We start from the raw sequence: 19,441 nt of genomic DNA, 5'->3' as shown, positions 1-19,441 counted from the left end.
AAAAAAAAAAACCCCTCTCTGGCAATACACATCAAACTGACCATGTGCAAAATGCCTACAGTTCAGTCTGTCTTATCAGGAGATAAGAGGTGGTTGCTTAAACAAGGGGAGGTAGAGAGCAATCAAGATCAAATGGCCTTTTTACACAATGCAGAGTAGTAACCCCTTAGGTTCCACAATGAGTATAACAAGCATTCTTTACTGCATATACAGACTGATTTTACTGCTGTGGGTTTAGTAACACTGTAAAATTAGAAAGTAATATGCTGTTTGTGGGTGACTACTGAGATCCGTTTTGAAATAAATTTTTGTGGGACAGTGAGTAGATGCGAAAATTTCTCCTACTGTATACTTTTATGGATTCTAGAATATTTTCTTCATAGGCCAAAATATGTTGCGTCTCTGCTTCTGAAACTGGCATTATTATTTTTAGGATGTTTCAGTGCCAGAAATGTTGGATACCAACTTGCATGATATAGTGCCTGAGATTGGGGACTTTTAGCGAGTACTCTGAAAAAAGTGTGATTTGTGTGTGATACATTTTAACACTTATATTGAGCCAAATGACTGAAATCTCTGCAGCAGGATCAAATCATATGCAGTGATCATACAAGCTGTTGTGAGACATGTTGATTTAACAGTAATATGTGAATTAAACTAAACTGTCATGGTAATTTCTTTGTTGAGTAATACATTTAATTTACTTTTTTTATTCCCAACATCAGTATATATATATATATATATATATATATATATATATATATATATTAGTGTATGTGTATGTATGTATATATATATATATATATATATATATATATATATATATATATATATATATATATATAAAATCTATTTATAAAATCTATTTATTTTTCCTTAGGAGAACTTGTATTTCAGTTAAGAAGAAGACCTCCAGATCACCTCTCAAAGAAAAGCAGGAAACTTGAGGGCAAGCCATCAAAAGGCAAAGAGCGGACGGATTCTTTTGGTTACTCACTTTCACCAGATAAACTGCCTTACTTGGTAGAGTTAAGTCCAGGTAAGACGTGAAATTGTTGTGTTGAAGTTTTAACATGCAACATTTTAGAAATGCATGGACTGAATTTAGCAACTTCTCAAGCATTTTTGGTTCCTGGGTTATGACCTATTTTGCAAAGCAAGCATATACTGAGTTATTGCAGTACAGTATTCACTATAAGCGCGATGTTCATTTTATTAAATTGTGTTTTTCGCTGTGCTCAACAGTTTAAGGATCTGATCATAACATTTTTAAAGTTGAAGTGCTGATCGCTTCCTTAAATGTTGCAATCCCTAGGCAATCCTTTAGGTTTTAGATTTATGATTTGGAAACACAACTAAAGTGATGCTTTAGGTGGTTCCTTGAATACAGTGCATGGGTATAAAATGAATTATTCTACCCATAACAGACTTGCAAGCATTACTTTACTGTATGTGTTCGTTCTAAGCTTCTAATTGAAACAGACACTGGCCAGATGGCAATGTGGTTAGAGACTATTGGCAGAATAATGGATGTTTGATGCCCAACTTCTGTTCCCTACTCTGTCCATCACTTCACAAATTTTAGGAGGTCTGCGTGTTTAAAGAATTCAAACAGTAATTATTCAAATCTCTGATGGGGTCCTGTTTATATGGTTAGACAAATACATATATCAGGGCCTTGTTTATAAATCTGTTAGTGTCTGTCAGATCAAAATTTCACTCTGGGTCAAATTGGGTGTGCTGTTATTGTTTGTTCAAAATTAGAAACATTAGAAATTAGAAACATAATTTTACTGGAGGATAACAAGACATCTGGTCAATAAAATAAATGCTGCCCCCCATATTCTCAATGATGTTTTGCTTATGCTACTCAACATGAGCACCCAGGTATGAGACTCCTCTGCTCGGTACTCCTAAGGCTGCATTCACACTTGAGCGAGTTAGTAGTTTGAAGCTCGAAGCTACAAAAAAGCTCAAACTTAAAAAATCAATTGCTCTCTATGGTGCATGTTCACTTGATCAGGTGTGAGCAGGTGCCATGCAACCTAACTCTCATAATATAGTGCTTGTTACCCGCAAGCCCATACTTAGCCCGAGGGCTGTCACCAGGGCTGGTGCATGATTAATGGCAGTTTATGGTTGTAGAATATCTTGCAAAGGGGGGAGGGGTGGGTGCTGCATTACAGGTTGCAAGTAGCATGCAGTAATGCAAGTGGTAATATGCAGTACTAGAGGGTGCCTGTCATGCTTCATAGGTGATAGATCAGTGTGTGTCCAGTTTAGGCACAGGATATAATGGGCTGCTTTAACAAAAATCCTTGTGATTTGGAGGGGGAACATAAATAGATCAGCAAGATAAGTCAGCTGGTGAAGTATATGGAGAATGTTGTATTCTTCTAGTGTAGAACATGCAATATGTATAAGTCATGCTCTGACTTTGGCATTCACATGTTTAAAAGTAAAGGGACTTTGGTAAAGGCCGGTGAATTTCAGAGTGGGGGTTGCCCCAATGCTTTCTTGCTCTTTAATAGTCTGTTCAGTAGCATAACTTTTCACGTCTTGCTCACTTTAATCTCACCAATAAGTATTTTATTTGTGGAAATGCACAAGTTAAATGGGAAATGGCTGTAAATTCAAATATATAAATTTTCCATATTTTTACTGTTTCAGTGTGTGGCAGGCTGCATTTGTTTTGTAACCTTGTGAACAGGTTTTACTAATACTATAAAAATTCTTAACAAAATGTATAGTAATAGTGACACCTACAGAAAAAGAAATGTTCTTTGTTACAAAGTATAAATGTGCACATGCTTTAACTAGAAGAAGCCAAAAACTGCACAAGGTTCCCATTTAACATTAATGCCACCACTGAATGTATGTGTCATACATGATTAAAATAAAAACACAATATTTGGATGTTCTAGGCTGCCAATTCACACTTTCCTGTCTTCTCTCTTACTGCTTTTCTTGGCATGCTCTGCATGGTCTGTTCTGCTGGTGGTGTCTTTTCCTGGGTCCTGTCTTTGTATGTGTTCTGTCCTCAGGCAGAAGGAACCACTTTGCCTACTACAACTTTCATTCTTGTGAAGGTAATAATGTGTTTACACTCTAATGGAGCAGCAGATCAAGTGCTCATCTGTTTCAAAATCTTGCATTTTTCCTGATTTGTCTTACTTCAATTTTATTTAGCTAGCATTAAGAGATTAGACCTTTTTTTGTGCAAGTAACATTGTGCACAGTGCAGTGATCCAAAACAACAAAACAGTTAAAAAAAAGAAAAAAAAAAAAGGAATATAGTTATCTTCCAAAAAGATGCATGTAAAAACATTTAAAGGGTTAATTCATCTTTTCAGCTAAAAGGAAAAGGTGAACTAGCACCCTACACCCACCTCCCACTTGGTCCCCACTGTACTTAACTCCATGGGTGATGAACTGTGAGTGCCCGCAAAGTCAGTGTATTGGTCTGGGGATTTATAATCCTTACACTTCTTTCTGTAGGGCTTCCAAGACGAATCAAATGATTCACGTAACCATTTTGACAAATCACATTCGCTCCTATTCATCCTGGAAGTCCTACAGAATAAAGGGGAAGAAGAGTGGGGCTTTCAAATCCCTAGACTGCTACATCAGCCGCGTGGGCTCTGACAGCTCATCACTCAGAGATTAGTACGGGATGTGGGGAGGGTGTAGGGTGTTAGTTCACTGTTCTATTTTTTTCTGAAAAGATGAACTTACACTTCAACATTGTTACTCTTTTTATGATGCTGTTCAAAGATTATTTTTGCAGTCATGGGTAACCAACTTTTCACTCTCTACTAGGGCATTACATCAACATTCTTTGCAAGCCCCAGAGCCCTAAGGACTCATGCACACTTGTGATACCAATGGAAAGGAATTAAAACGCATTGCAATGCACTTTACATTTCACAATAATGCACATCATAACACATTAACAAAGGTTGATGTGCATTGCAACTAGGATTGTCAAGCTTTTTTATACTTTTTACAGTAAAAAATGCATCAGGCAAAAATGTGAAGGTGTGAAGTTAAAGCCTAAACAAATGGTTATCTAGTGTTTTAAAAATAAGGACAATAGACTTTTTTCATTTTAAAACTTGGACAGTAGAGCAGGGAGACATTTACACAAATATATCAGTAATATTGTATCTATGGAAGATTAGCTGGCAAAACATTGCAATATAATGGATGCATTTGATTGTTTTTGATGCTATAAATGCTGTAGACAAACTTAAATGACAAAATTATTATGTTTCTTTAGTCTAGAATATTCATAACACTTTATTTTTTTTTCCTTACTACATTGAGATGGGTCAGATTCTAGAGATAAGCCAAAGCTCTATCGTCTTCAGCTAAGTGTCACTGAAGTCGGAACCGAGAAGCTTGATGAGAATTCTATACAGGTAATATATTGCTTATTATTGCAAAATGTCACAATGTAATAATTTCCAAACATTTATAACACTTGTTCCTAGGGGTTTTTTTGTTTTGTTTTTTGTTTTTTTAACTATTGAAAGCTAAAGTATATAATGTTAGAAATTTAAAAAAAAAAGAAATATATATATATATATATATATTCTCTATCATTCTGTTAATCACAGCACTCTAGATTCAAGAACATGTGCATCAGTATAGATGCCTTCAATAGGACAGGACACCAAGTGAAATAAAAAGGGTCTATCTCCTCCTAGTGGCTATACGCCTATACCTGCTATGTAGTTAGGTTCAGCTTTGTTTCCTGAGGAGCTAAGACATCTCTCTCCAGCTCTGCTGGATCCAGATTGCTTGAGGTGGATTTCTTCAATAAGTGTGCTGACAGTTTTGTGCCAGATTAATAACACTGTGGTTGCCTTTTCAGAATGACACTGCTTTCACTTGCTAATGGTTATTTTTAAAAACTGGTTCATGTCACATCTACGCAAAATCTCTGTAATTATCCCTAGAGTGATTTGATTCGATTTCTGGTTGGAGGGCCAAGCCTTTAGGAGCCCTCATCCAGCTCTCCTTTATTTTTGGTAGGCCGTTTGGTGCTAGCTTGAATAAAATTATCAAGAACACTACAGTAGGTAAGCATACTTCCTCCCCCAGTATTGAAATTTGTGGCTTCAGTACATCTCAGATGCCTTGATACAGATGGTGATATGCACAGCCTATAAAATTGAATCCAAATCCACTCCTCTCAAGATTTTTTTTCTTGCTTTAAAACTTAAGCTTTCTCTGCAGCACTCTGTACTGTTTCTGCGTTACTTTAGCAGGTGGTGTTTCTTCATGATTCCAAGAACAGCAGAATTCAATCTCCGAATCCTAATATTCACAATGTTTTGTTAACATACATAAAGTGCAGCGAAAAACAGTCCATAGATAAAGTCCATGAATTTAAGCCAAGAGCACAGTGAATAAAGGTTGTGGTGTATAAACACATCCAGGTGCAAAAAGTGCTCCTCATTTGATGTTTTGCGCTGCACTTTTTGTATAATATTATTGCCTTTGTAGTATTGTGAAATCTACCTCTTGTGTTAAGCTTGCAATACTGTATATTTTTAAGAGTATTTTGTGCTGATTGGTTTTTGTTTTATAGTATTCCTTTTTAGTTTCACAATATTTTGTGCAGTTGCCAAAATTCTGCATGGAATCGATTTTCTTTACCAGGGAATCATAACCTCCATAGACATTCAAAATGAGCATCTTCACATCCCCATTTCTTGGGCCATCTGTACTTCCTGTGATTTGGGGTGGGTGGGAGCAGTTTAGGTCCTCTATTTTTGCTTATTTCAGCTCCGCAGTTTTCTCCAAGGTTCTTTCCCTGGTTTGGACACTCCTAACATTGATAGATATCTCTGTAATTCGTTACCTAGGTGACCCTCCTATTTGGAGCGTCATCAACACAGAAATTGGAAGATTTTGAGAAGTTGGTATCCAGAATGAAGCCGCCTTCTTCTGACCTGAGTACTGCTCAAGTCTTCACACTTACTTGAGAGTACTGGGGCTCATGGTCTCTAAGTTAAAGGCAGTTCCCTTTTTCCATGTCATACAGGACTCTGCAGAGGGAAATCCTATCTCACTGGGACAAGTCCTGGTTATTTTCTGTGGTGGCACAGTTCTATTAGTTGATCTCAGTAAAATATTTACCCTTCGATGGTAGATATTCACCAGGGATGCAATCCTCAACTTTTGGGGCAGATTTCTCATCACCTTCCTGATGCAAAGTGTTTCCCTTCTCAAAACTTCTTCCACCGCTTTTTTGAGTACTGAGCTAAAAGACATTCTTATGGCTCTGATCTGACCCAAAAGGGCACGGTACTCAGAAGTCCTTTGTCTTCTCCACGATGCTCCATGATAAATCAGCAATACCTGCTTTTTCAGTATCCAATTCTGTTTCTCAATTGCTGGCTTATGGCATAGCATAGGAGAAGCACAGGTGCTGAGAGACAGTCTCTTTGATGCTGTCACACCATGCACCATGCTTCTTTAAATTACTCATTGGGTCAAAACATTGTGAAGTCTTCCCTTGAACTGTGGGATTTGAATTCAGTCCTTGTCAGGAATGGACTTGCCAATAATGGTGGGACTCGCCTGCCTTGTGGGCTGCAGAACCAGGGCTGGCCAGCGGGTGCTCTCAGCAATCAGAGACTCAACCCTGCAGTCAGCCAAAACACCTGAGGCTGATTGCAGGTGTATTTAAGGGATGGCCAGACCTGCAGTCTGTGCCTTGGTGTGTGTTTTTCCATGGGCCCTTGTATCTTGTTACCTGCATTCCTGTTCCTGTCTGACTGATTTGTTGCCGACCCTGCCTGATCCGGACCTCTGCTGACTTCTCCTGTTTGATCCCTGCGTTTTGTATTGTTAGTATTAATAAATTATATTGTTTATAACATATCTGAAGCCTGCGTTTCCCTGCGTCAGTTCACATACCTCTGGTCATACCCGGAGCCCTGACATTACACCAAGGCCAATCCTGACCAGAAGTGGCTGCACAGGGAAGCCATCTTGGCTTGTTGCTGGGAAGGATGGATCTTGATGAGGTTGTGTATTTGTCGCTACTGGTTTTTGATGACAGAGAATATGCTTATGAGACTCTGAGGGAGTATACCCGGGATCAACTGCTAGAATGTATACGGATCGCTCATGTTCTAGTAGAGGTGCAACCTTTGATTCAGGTTTGTGTAGAGTTGGCTTCATCTGGTCCCCCTGAAAGCAGGAATGACTTTTTGCCACCATTTAGTGCAGACCAGGTAGAGTCACTGGTATGGTTATTAGAGGATGATGTGGATTGCTTCTTGGAGCATTATGCTGCATGTTCACCACAGGTATTAAGGGATTGTATAAACGCAGTGCAGTCTTTGACCAGACAGGCTTTGTGTAAGCTCAGCTTTGTTCAACCCATACTGCAGACATGGTCAGACTTGTTGCACCCAGCCTCAGTCAGCTTGCAACGTCATTCCTCTGCTCAAGGCACTCTTCCTGCATCCCCGACAGCACCCCCAGTGACGGCCCAGTATACTCTAACTACCACATACCAGTGCCCTGCTCCCACTCGCTGCACCTATCCTTTCTTTGGCCCTGTGGAGAGGTCCTCTGTGGCGGCTGCTCCCTCCTCTGTTCCATCTTCCAGCTCTTCTCTGTCCTCAGCTGCTCCATTCGTTTGCAGACCTGCGTTTACTTGCAGTGCTCCAGTAGTTAAAACCATAAAAAAGCAAAAATTCTTTCCAACCAGTACCATCCTGCCAGTATCCAAACCGGTGAGCCTGCCGTCTGAGAACCTGCCTTCCGTGGTTCAGCCTGGTGCCTCGGCACCCGCACTTCAGCCTGATGTCCCTACCCAGCCTGATGTCTGTACCCAGCCTGATGAACTGATCCAGCCTGATGATCCTATCACGCCTGATGACCCGGTGCCCACTGCCTTGCCAGATGACGCGGTGCCCGCTTTCGAGCCAAATGACCTGATGCCTGGTGACCCGATGCCGCTGTCGAGCCAGACGATCCAATGCCTGATGACCCAGTGCCCGCTGTCATGCCTGGTGACCCGATGCGCGCTGTCGAGCCAGACGATCCAATGCCAGATGACCCGGTGCCCGCTGTCGATCCAGATGATCCGGTACCTGATGACCCGGTGCCCGCTGTCATGCCTGCTGACCCGATGCCCGCTGTCGAGCCAGACGATCCAATGCCTGATGACCCGGTGCCCGCTGTCGATCCAGACGATCCGGTACCTGATGACCCAGTGCCTGCTGTCATGCCTGGTGACCCGATGCCCGCTGTCGAGCCAGATGATCCGGTACCTGATGACCCGGTGCCCGCTGTCGTGCCAATTGACTCAGAGCCCACTGTCGTGCCTGGTGACTCGGTGCCCACTGCCTTGCCAGATGACGCGGTGCCCGCTGGCGAGCCAAATGACCTGATGCCTGGTGACCCAGTGCCCGCTGTCATACCTGGTGACCCGATGCCCGCTGTCGAGCCAGACGATCCAATGCCTGATGACCCAGTGCCCGCTGTCATGCCTGGTGACCCGATGCCCGCTGTCGAGCCAGACGATCCAGCGCCAGATGACCCGGTGCCTGCTGTCAAGCCAGAAGATCCGGTACCTGATGACCCGGTGCCCACTGTCGTGCCAATTGACTCAGAGCCCACTGTCGTGCCTGGTGACTCGGTGCCCACTGCCTTGCCAGATGACGCGGTGCCCGCTGTCGAGCCAAATGACCTGATGCCTGGTGACCCGATGCCCGCTGTCGAGCCAGATGATCCAATGTCTGACCCAGTGCCCGCGGTCATGCCAGTTGACTCGGAACCCACTGTCGTGCCTGGCCACTGAATCACTTTCACCCTGTTCTTTAGAAATGCAGCAGTAGCCGTAGAGGTGTGTCATGTTGGAAAAGTGCACGACAGCCAAGGGCACGGAGTGATGGTAGCATCTTCTCTTTCAATATAGAACAGTACATCTGTGAATTCATGATGCCATCAATTAAATGCAGCTCGCTGACACCAGCATCACCCATGCAGTCCCAAGGAAGGACACTGCCACCGCCATGTTTCACTGTAGACACCATGCATTTTTCTTTGTACTCTTCACCTTGCATCGCCATACAGTTTTGAAGCCATCTGTTCCAAAAATATTTATCTTGGTCCCAGTAGTCTTCTTCTTTTTCAGCATGGACCGTGACAAATTCTAGGCAGGCTTTTTTATGTCACGGGAAACAATCACCCCAGTTTGGCTTTCTACTTCTTTAGCTAACTGCAGTGAACTTGCATGGGGAGTTTCTTCAACCCTTCTCATCAGAAGACACTCCTGTCAAGGTGGTAACTTCCCTGGACAGCCTGGATGTCTCTGTGAGGTGGTTGCAGTTCCATCTTTATTATATTTTTGTATCACTTTTGCTACAGTATTCTAAAAAGTAAAGGTTTGCTGATCTTCTTGTAGCCTTCCATTTTCTTGTGTTAAGGAATTAATTTCTTTCTCAGGCCTTGACATTTCTCTTCCATGCAGTGCCTTTGCTGACAGCATGAAATGGGAAGGGGTTTTCTTTAAGTAACGCCCTTCTAAAGTCAGATGTCTGCTGGTCACCTGTTTACTGAATAATTAAACTCACTTGTAGTTGAATTCTTGTTAATTAGGATTTTGTTGTCTAAAATGTGGCTTTGCTCCTAAGACTTGAATTGGGGTTTGTTCATTTTTGCAACATGGTCTTGAATGCATTTGCTAGGAAAAAAACTCTTTTGTATGTGCAAATCTTGTTTGCAATCAATGGCCCGCATTTGTGGGAGTTTATTGTAGTATAGTGTTCCATAAAAAATGTTGATTCTGAAACTTCAAGCGGAGCTCCACCCAAAAGGGGAAGTTCCACTTTAAGCCTTTGTCCCCCGCTCCCCATTAAGGATTGTCACTTTTGGGAAGTGGGTACCCAAATTTGATTTTACCTGCTCCCACTTCCGCTGCGATCGCCTAGACGATTGGAAGCGGAAGTTGTCCTCCCTCCCCATAGTCTTTTGGGACACGTGACAGGTCCCAGAAGACTACAGGGCCATTCACAAAGAGCAGTGCTTCTCGCTCATGCGCAGTGAGCACTCGGCTGTGAAGCCGCAAGCTATCACAACCGGGTGCCCACAGGGAAGATGCCAGAGCCAGAGAGAGACGACGGCTGGTGAAACCAGCAGTGGTGAGGACACTGCTGGACCGAGGGACGGGTAAGTGGCTGTATTTTAAAAGTCAGCAGCTACAGTTTTCGTAGCTGCTGACTTTTTATTTTTCAGGTGGAACTCCGCTTTAAGTAAAGGTTTTCTGACAAATTTGTTGTAGTCATGTATGCTGATCGCTAATATATATATGTATATATATATATCTTTATTTGAATCTACAGTGCTGTATCTCACAGAAAAATCCTATTTCACTTTCTTTTTATAAGAGTACAGTGGGGATTGAAAGTTTGGGCACCCCAGCTAAAAAATTTTATTAATGTGCATAAAGAAGCCAAGGAAAGATGGAAAAATCTCCAAAAGGCATCAAATTACAGATTAGACATTCTTATAATATGTCAACAAAAGTTAGATTTTATTTCCATCATTTACACTTTCAAAATAACAGAAAACAAAAACATGGCGTCTGCAAAAGTTTGGGCACCCTGCAGAATTTATAGCATGCACTGCCCCCTTTGCCAAGCTGAGACCTGCCAGTGTCATGGATTGTTCTCAATCATCGTCTGGGAAGACCAGGTGATGTCAATCTCAAAGGTTTTAAATGCCCAGACTCATCTGACCTTGCCCCAACTATCAGCACCATGGGTTCTTCTAAGCAGTTGTCTAGAAAACTGAAACTGAAAATAGTTGACGCTCACAAAGCTGGAGAAGGCTATAAGAAGATAGCAAAGCGGTTTTCAGATGTCAATATCCTTTGTTCGGAATGTAATTAAGAAATGGCAGTCATCAGGAACAGTGGAAGTTAAAGCAAGATCTGGAAGACCAAGAAAAATATCAGACAGAACAGCTCGCAGGATTGTGAGAAAAACAATTCAAAACCCACGTTTGACTGCACGATCCCTCCAGAAAGATCTGGCAGACACTGGAGTTGTGGTACACTATTCCACTATAAAGAGATACTTGTACAAATATGGTCTTCATGGAAGAGTCCTCAGAAGAAAACCTCTTCTACATCCTCAACACAAAAATCATCGTTTGAACTTTGCAAATGAACATATAGACCAGCCTGATGCATTTTGGAAACAAGTTGTGTGGACCGATGAGGTTAAAATTGAACTTTGAGCAAAGGTACGTTTGGAGAAGAAGGGGCACAGAATTTAATGAAAAGAACTTCTGTCCAACTGTTAAGCATGGGGTTGGATCAATCATGCTTTGGGGTTGTGTTGCATCCAGTGGCACAGGGAACATCTCACGAGTAGAAGGAAAAATGGATTCAATACAATATCAGCAAATTTTGGATGGTAACTTGATGCCATCTGTGAAAAAGCTGAAGTTAAAGAGAGGATGGCTTCTACAAATGGATAATGATCCTAAACGCACCTCGAAATCCACGGGGGATTACATCAAGATGCGTAAACTGAAGGTTTTGCCATGGCCTTCACAATCTCCTGACCTCAAGATAATTGAAAATCTATGGATAGACCTTAAAAGAGCAGTGCGTGACAGACAGCCCAGAAATCTCAAAGAACTGGAAGACTTTTGTAAGGAAGAATGGGCAAAGATACCTCAAACAAGAATTGAAAGACTCTTGGCTGGCTACAAAAAGCGTTTACAAGCTGTGATACTTGCCAAAGGGGGCAGTACAAGATATTAACTCTGCAGGGTGCCCAAACTTTTGCAGACACCATTTTTTTGTTTTCTGTTATTTTGAAAGTGTAAATAATGGAAATAAAATCTAACTTTTGTTGACATATAAGAATGTCTAATCTGTAATTTGATGCATTTTGGAGATTTTTCCATCTTTCCTTGGCTTCTTTATGCACATTAATACAAATTTTTAGCTGGGGTGCCCAAACTTTCGATCCCCACTGTAGCTAAAATATCAGCCTTCAAAGGGTCATTGAGAAATATAATCAAGTAACAGTAAATAGTTTTGTATTACAGTTGTAGGCTATTTTTATTCCATTCACACTTTTTTTTTTTTTTAACAGTTGTTTGGCCCAGGCATACAGCCTCATCACTGCGATCTTACAAATATGGATGGAGTAGTTACCGTCACCCCCAGAAGTATTGATGCTGATACTTTTGTTGATGATCAGCGTATCACTGAAACCACCATGTTACACAGTGGAGTGAAGGTGCAGTTTGGGTCCTCACATGTTTTTAAATTTGTGGATCCTAATCATGACCAGTTGCTGGGTAAAAGACCATCAGATGCTGGACAGATGTTTAGAGGGCAAAGGAGCAAGATGGGGTAAGTTTTTTTTTTTGTTTTTTTTTTTTTGTTTTTTTTTCCAAATGTTATCTTAAGAATGTAGTTGAAGAAATTTCATATGCATGTTTTTCTTATCAGACACTTGTGTGCGCATGCAAGCAGCACACTGATCCAAATCTTCATTTTCTTACTGCTCACTATCCCAGTTAAGAATATGTGTTTGTTTTAAGCTAATGTGTTTTTACCTTTAACACTTCACAAGTCTCTCAAATTCAAGTTTGCAAATTCTCAGGGAGACCTGTACTTAACTTAAAAGAGAAATCTGCACACATTTAACTGCTCCCAATAGAAAGTGCACTTAGAAACTGTGAAGGCAGATTTTCACCCATAAATTACTTATCCTCTTCTTCATCTTACATATACAGCAGGTGAAATAAATAATGAACACGTCACCATTTTTCTCAGTAAATATATTTCTAAACGTGTTATTGACTTGACATTTTCACCACATGTTGGTAACAGCCCATGCAACCCATACATACAAAGAAACCAAAACAAATAAATTCAGAAATTAAGTTGTGTGATAAAATTTAATGACACAGGGAAAAAGTAATTGAACACCTGAAGAAAGGGAGGTGCAAAATAAGCATGGAAAGCCAAGACACCAGGTGAAGTCGGAGTAATTAGCTATCCCGCCCCTTATCAGTTCAAATTATTATCAGCTGGTGCAGTCTCCACTGATGGTCAAGGTGTCTCATTACCAAGGTGTCACACAAAAAGCAAAGGGCTCTCAAGTTGCTCGCAACCTTATTGCTGCAAAACATACTGATGGTATTGGTTACAGAAGGATTTCTAAACTTCTGAATGTTCCATTGAGCACTGTTGAGGCCATAATCCAGAAGTGGAAAGAACATAATTTCACAATAAACAGGTCATAACCGGGTGCTCCTCACAAGATTTCAGACAGAGGAGTGAAAAGAATTATCAGAAGAGGTGTCCAAGAGCCAAGGACCACTTGTGGAGAGCTTCAGAAAGACCTGGAATTAGCAGGTGCAATGGTTTCAAAGAAAACAATAAGTAATGCACTCAACCGCCATGGCCTGTATGCACGCTCACCATGCAATACTTCATTGCTGAAGAAAATGCATGTTGAAACTCGTTTCAAGCTTGCTGCACAAGTTTTAGACAAGCCTGTGAAACACTGGGAGAATATAGTTTGATCAGATGAGACCAAAATTGGACTTTTTAGATGCCATAATACACACCATGCTTGGTCAGATGGCACTGCACATCACCCCAAAAACACCATACCAACAGTGAAGTTTGGAGATGGGAACATCATGGTGTGGGGCTGTTTTTCAGCATATGGTACTGGCAAACTTCACATCACTGAAGGAAGGATGAATGGAAAAATTTACCAAAACATTCTTGATAAAAACAGGCTGCCATTTACTAGGATGATGCAAGACAATGATCCTAAACACAAAGCCAGGGAAACTCTCAATTGGTTTCAGAGAAAAAAAAAATAAAGCTGCTAGAATGGCCTAGCCAATCTCACGGAACCTTCAAGATTTGAAGACTGTTTGTGTGGAGGAATGGGCCAAAATCACACCTGAGAAATGCATGCGACTAGTTTCTCCATACAAGAGGCATCTTGAAGCTGTCCTCGCCAACAAAGGATTTTGTATGAAGTATTAAATACATTTCAGTTAATACTTTTTTCCCTGTGTCATTCAATTTTATTATACATAACTTGATTTCTGAAAATATTTGTTTTGATTTCTTTATATGTATGGATTGCATGGGTTGCTACTGACATTGTGAAAATTTCCTGTCCCTACCACCTTTAGAACTATATTTAGCAAGAAAAATGGTGACGTGTTCAATACTTATTTTACCCCTGTATGTATGTATGTATGTATCTGTATGTATGTGAAAGATGGAGATGTTGAATCCCTAAACCAGCCAGATCCAGCAGTATAGCCTTGGTGTGTTCTGTATTATCCATTGAGAAGTTTATTAACCGCTTCCCCACCGCCCTATAGTGGAACTACTGCTACAGGGTGGCAGGGCTGCGCAAAATCATTTTTATATATGTGATTTGCATCTCCGGGCAGGGGGCGCGCGCGTCACCCTACCTGCGCCGCTATTGGCGGCTACAGATGTCAGTCACCTGGTCCCGGCCTGAGATTCCCACCTGGCGATCACTGAGTAACACTGACAGGGGAGAGACCTGTGTGTAAACACAGGTCTCTCTCCGGCCAGCAGGAACAAGCTGCTGTGTATTTGACAGCAGCAGCAGGTTTCCATAGTAAAGCACACACAGCACATTATGTTAAACAGCAGACCATTAACTGTGATCGCCCCAGATGTTAACCCCTTTTTGCCCAGTGTCATTAGTACAGTTCAGTGCTTTTTATTATCACTGATCACTGTATTAGTGTCATTGGGATGTCAGTGGCAGTTAGTTCCCACCCAGTGTCAGAATGCCTGCCGCAGTCCTGGATAAGTCACTGACTGCCCCCATTACTAGTTAAAATAAAATTCCAGTATATATACCGCCATTTGTAAACACTATAACTTCCACGTAAACCAATTAATTTACATGTACAGTAATACCTCGGTTTACGAATTTAATTCGTTCTGCAGGACTTTTCGTATAGTGAAAAATTTGTAAACCGAAATGCCGTTTCCCATGGGAATGCATTGAAAACCAATTAATTTGTTCTGGAGGTCAGAAAAAAGTAAACGCTATTAAATACCGAATGAGTTATTTTATCAAGTCATGCAGTATTTTAGTAGTGACAACCATGTGTTAATGTTTCAGCTGTCAGCTGGGTTCCCCACTGACAGCTGAATGTAAAAAAATTGTCAACAATTAAAATAATTTTAAATCCGGCGTGGGGTCTCCCCTCCCATCTATACCAAGCCCTTTGGGTCTGGTATGGATTTTGAGGGGAACTCCCACGCCAAAATTTAAAAAAAAAATTGCTTGGGGGTCCCATCCATTCCAGACCCTTATCCGAGCATGCAGCCCTGCAGGTCAAGAAGGGGGGGGGGGGGAGTAGGTTGGGGGTGATAGAAGCAACACAGCTGGCTGGAGCGAGGGGGGTGGAGCCTGAACATGGCGGCACAGGAGAGCGGGGAATAGGCACTCTCCGATAGCCTCCCCCACCTATCCTCCCTAAAGTGTCCCGAGGGTCTAACTAGCTGCGCTGGAGGGCTGCTGGAGACTAACCTGGAGAAGGGGGAGATCCCGGCGGTGGTCTGTCTGGGAGCAGAGAGTCGAGGCTGCCATTCTCCTGAGGTCTGCCTGCGGTAATCCCGGGGAGAGCGTGGGGTTGCCGGGCGACGAGGAGGAGCAGCGTCACCACGTGGGCTGCCGCGGTGGACAGCTGGGAGAGGGAGAAACTGGCCGGCATCCTAGGAGGCTGGGGAAGCGCTGACAGTCACTGCAAAGCTGTCCCCAGGGGTATCTTGGAGCATAAGCAGAAGAGGAAAAAGTGACCCAAGGGAATCCCCTGGAAGAGGAGGATACGGTCGCAGGAGACAGGGCAATCCAGGACTGCAACTCGGAAGCTGCTCCATAGAGGAGGGTGAGTGAGAGCTGTTGGTCTCCCTATGAGATAGCTTTTCAGACTGTGTTATAGGCTATCTGATATCCAGCATAAGAAACAAGAAGGGGGTTCCCAGAGAGGGTCTGAAGGATTGGAAGAAAGAAGTGACAGTTTAAATATATACCCCAGAGTCTTAAAAAGCCTTAAAAATCCTATATGTGACATGAAAGGAAAAAATAGTAAAGGAAATCTGTCCAAGAACTCCCAAACTGGAACGATAAAAAAATTTACGTCGCAGGGGAAATTGACTCCAGTAAGATCCCAGGAAATAAGTGAAAGGAGTGAACTGGAAATAAGCTTAGATAATAGCCCAAGATCTTCCCTGGGATCAGTTAACAATAGCCAACAAACAATAGACGGTATGGAGCTGGAAGAAACTGAAAAAGAACTGCAAATACCAAATAAAAAGGAAATGGCGGAGATGTTTAAAAACTTGGAAAAATCTATAAAGCAAGAGATAGGGATAATTCGGAAAGAAATGTTAACTAGAGTGGAAGAAACAGAGGAAACAGTTAAATACTACACCCAAATTATCCCAAAACTAGAGAAATTGATAATAGATACCCGGAAGGAACAAAAAAGACTGCTCTATATGATGGAGGATCAAGAAAATAGGGAAAGGAGAAATAATATTAGAATAAGAGGAGTCCCAGAGCTGTTACAGGGGAAAGATTTAAAGGAGACCACATGCAAAATTTTGAACTCCATAATGGATAGATCTGGTGCGGAGACGTTTAAATTGGATGGAGTATACAGGATAGGAAAGACCCAACAAGAAAAAGGCCCAGAAAAATCAAGAGATATAATCGTTCAATTCCATAATTATAGAGATAAAGATGAGATATGGAAGAAGATTAAAGGAAGAACAAATATCAAATATGGAGGGAAAAATATTCAAATCTTTGCAGACATAGCAGCCGAGACATTGAGAAGAAAGAGGTCATTGAAACCATTATTGGAATTGTTGAAGAAACAGAATGTGCAATATAGATGGGGTCGTTCAGCATGTTTAATCGGTTGGAGAGACGGAGTCACAGCATTTTTGAGATCCCCTGAAGATATGAGAGACTTCTGTAATAAATTTGAACTGCAGAGAATAGAGATCCCGGGATGGGAAGAGGAGGAGGGGGAGTCATATATGTTGGGAAAAGAGGAATGGCAGCTAGTTAGAAGAGAAAATAGAGAGCATATAGATAGAGGGACACTGGGGAGGAGGGGGGGAAGGTGAGCGGTACATGGACGGAGCTGATCCCCCAGGTTGGAATCAAAAGTGGGACTTTTTCCACAAATGATTCATAGGCAAACAAAAAGCCTAACAGGGGAGAGGGGGGAGGGGCATCCATGGAGGGGTGGGACCCTCAAAAGATGAATAGACAAATGGAAAGCCTAAACAAGGGAGGGGTGGGAGAGGGAGGGAGGGGAGGTGGAGGGAGGGAGGAGGGGGTGGATAGGAGGGAGAGAACTGGGGAGGGAGTGGGGAGAGGGGGTTTTAAAACTGACATCTTGTATGAGAGAAGAGGTATAAGGAAGGGGAAGAAGAAAGGAAATGGTAAAATAGGAAGGAAACAAATAAAATATGGAGGAAATACGGTTTGTAACCCATAATGTAAATGGATTAAATTGCCCAGGTAAAAGATTTAGACTGTATAGAGAATTACAGCATAGTGAGATCTCAGTTGTCTTTTTGCAGGAAACACATCTAGAGTTAAAAAAAAAAAAATTAAGCTGAACTCTAGACAACAACCGACATGGTATTATGCAGATTCCCCAGTTAAGAGAGCGAAGGGTGTGGCTATAGGATTTGCAAAAAACATTAGGTTTGAATTGGAGAGACGGACCCGGAGGGGAGGTTTTTGTTCTTGAAAGGTAAACTGCAGGACATTGAGTGTACGCTCGCAAACATATATTGCCCTAATAGGAAGCCGGAGATGTTTTTGAAAGGGGTTATGAGAAGATTGATGGACTTCGGAAAGGGATATTTAATAGTGGCGGGAGACTTTAATATATGTATGGATCCACAAATAGATACAACATCTGTAGTGCAGAGAGGGTGAAATGGGTCGATGGGATTATTGAAAAAGGTGATGAAAGAGTGCCAACTGGTGGATAGCTGGAGAATTGTCAACATGAGAGATAGAGATTACACTTTTTTCTCTAGTGTACATAGGACATACTCTAGATTGGACTATATATTGGTGGACCATCGACTCGTTGAGGATTTGGTTAGGGTAAAAATAGTGCACCTGTAGTAATGAAATTAAGATGGGGAGGGAAGTTGTCAGGAGGCCTATCATGGAGGTTGAATGAGGCACTCCTCATGGACCAAGATACCAACCGGAAGATCAGAGAGGAGATAGAGAGGTTCTTTGGGGAAAATGAAACGGGGGATGTATCACTAGCTACAGTGTGGGAGGCACATAAAGCATATATAAGAGGAGTCCTTATTGCGATTGGGGCAAAGAAAAAAAGGGAAAGGCGAGAGAAGATTAGTGGGCTTTTGAAGGAAATAGCTGAGATGGAACTCCTACATAAAAACAACATAAGGAAAGAGAGAGAGCAAAGAGTGATAAAAAAGAGGGAAGAATTAGAGAAAGTAATGGAGGAAGAAAAAATGAGAACTTTTAATAAGGTCATTGGGGAAAGCTATAGATGGGGAGATAGATCGGGAAAATATCTGATGAGAGCCTTGAGGAGAAAGAAGAATAGGAACTACATAGATAAAATAAAAAACTCCAAGGGAGAGTTAGTCCATTCAAACAAAGACATTGCAAAGGTATTTAAAGATTACTACAGTAAATTATATAATATTACCCCCAAGGATGCTATAAATAAAGATAAAGTGGTAAATATTGAAAAAAGAAGGGACTATTTAAGAAATGAAGGATTACCAAAATTAAGTGAAGAACTATTAAACTCCTTAGAATCTGAAATTACACAGGAAGAATTAAAAATAGCATTAAAAAGCTTTATGACAGGAAAAAGCCCTGGCCCAGACGGGTATACCGTGAGGTATTATAAAAAATATAGTGACTTACTGCTACCTAAGTTAAAGATATATATGGAGGCGCTGGGGGGAGAGATGGCGATAAGACAGGAATCCCTTCTGGCACAGGTGGTTCTGATACATAAGGAAGGTAAAGACATCACCCAGTGCTCAAGTTATAGACCGATATCGCTATTGAACATAGACACAAAGTTATATGCAAAAGTATTGGCGAATAGGTTAAAAGATCTGATGCCAGATTGGATACATGGAGACCAGGTGGGTTTTGTTAGAGGAAGAGAGGGTCGAGATAATGGGTTGAGATCCCTGCTGCTTATACAGAAAAGTAAAAAGGAAAAAATCCAGTGGTGCTGCTCTCGATAGATGCAGAGAAGGCGTTTGACAGGGTTAACTGGAGCTTCATGATGGACACATTAGAGGTCCTGGGATTGGGTATTAGGATGAGAAAGTGGATTGGAA

At 41.7% G+C, this 19,441-nt stretch overlaps 1 protein-coding gene across 23 annotated transcripts in view; it reads left to right on the top strand.

The window, feature by feature from the left end:
• The window catches only part of AFDN (afadin, adherens junction formation factor), a 314,907-nt gene that overhangs the window by 109,975 nt on the left and 185,491 nt on the right, over positions 1-19,441 (top strand). For 14 of the 23 annotated variants that reach the window (XR_016311500.1, XM_089668562.1, XM_089668560.1 and 11 more), the window contains exons 8-11: positions 881-1,039; positions 3,045-3,089; positions 4,327-4,421; positions 12,138-12,400. Coding sequence is in view for 22 of the 23 variants with exons in the window: in XM_089668562.1 (XP_089524688.1) it covers positions 881-1,039; positions 3,045-3,089; positions 4,327-4,421; positions 12,138-12,400 (562 nt within the window). In the remaining variant the exon portion in view is untranslated. The remainder of the gene's footprint in view (positions 1-880; positions 1,040-3,044; positions 3,090-4,326; positions 4,422-12,137; positions 12,401-19,441) is intronic. The other 9 variants (XM_089668566.1, XM_089668565.1, XM_089668564.1 and 6 more) reach the window with 1 other exon arrangement.

Source organism: Staurois parvus, unplaced genomic scaffold (genome assembly GCF_062004578.1).
Source record: "Staurois parvus isolate SC_StPar_1 unplaced genomic scaffold, SC_StPar_1.0 ptg000059l, whole genome shotgun sequence".
Taxonomy (NCBI): Eukaryota; Metazoa; Chordata; class Amphibia; order Anura; family Ranidae; genus Staurois; species Staurois parvus.
Note: the sequence above shows the minus strand (reverse complement) of the source record. Positions and strands in the feature narration are given on the sequence as shown.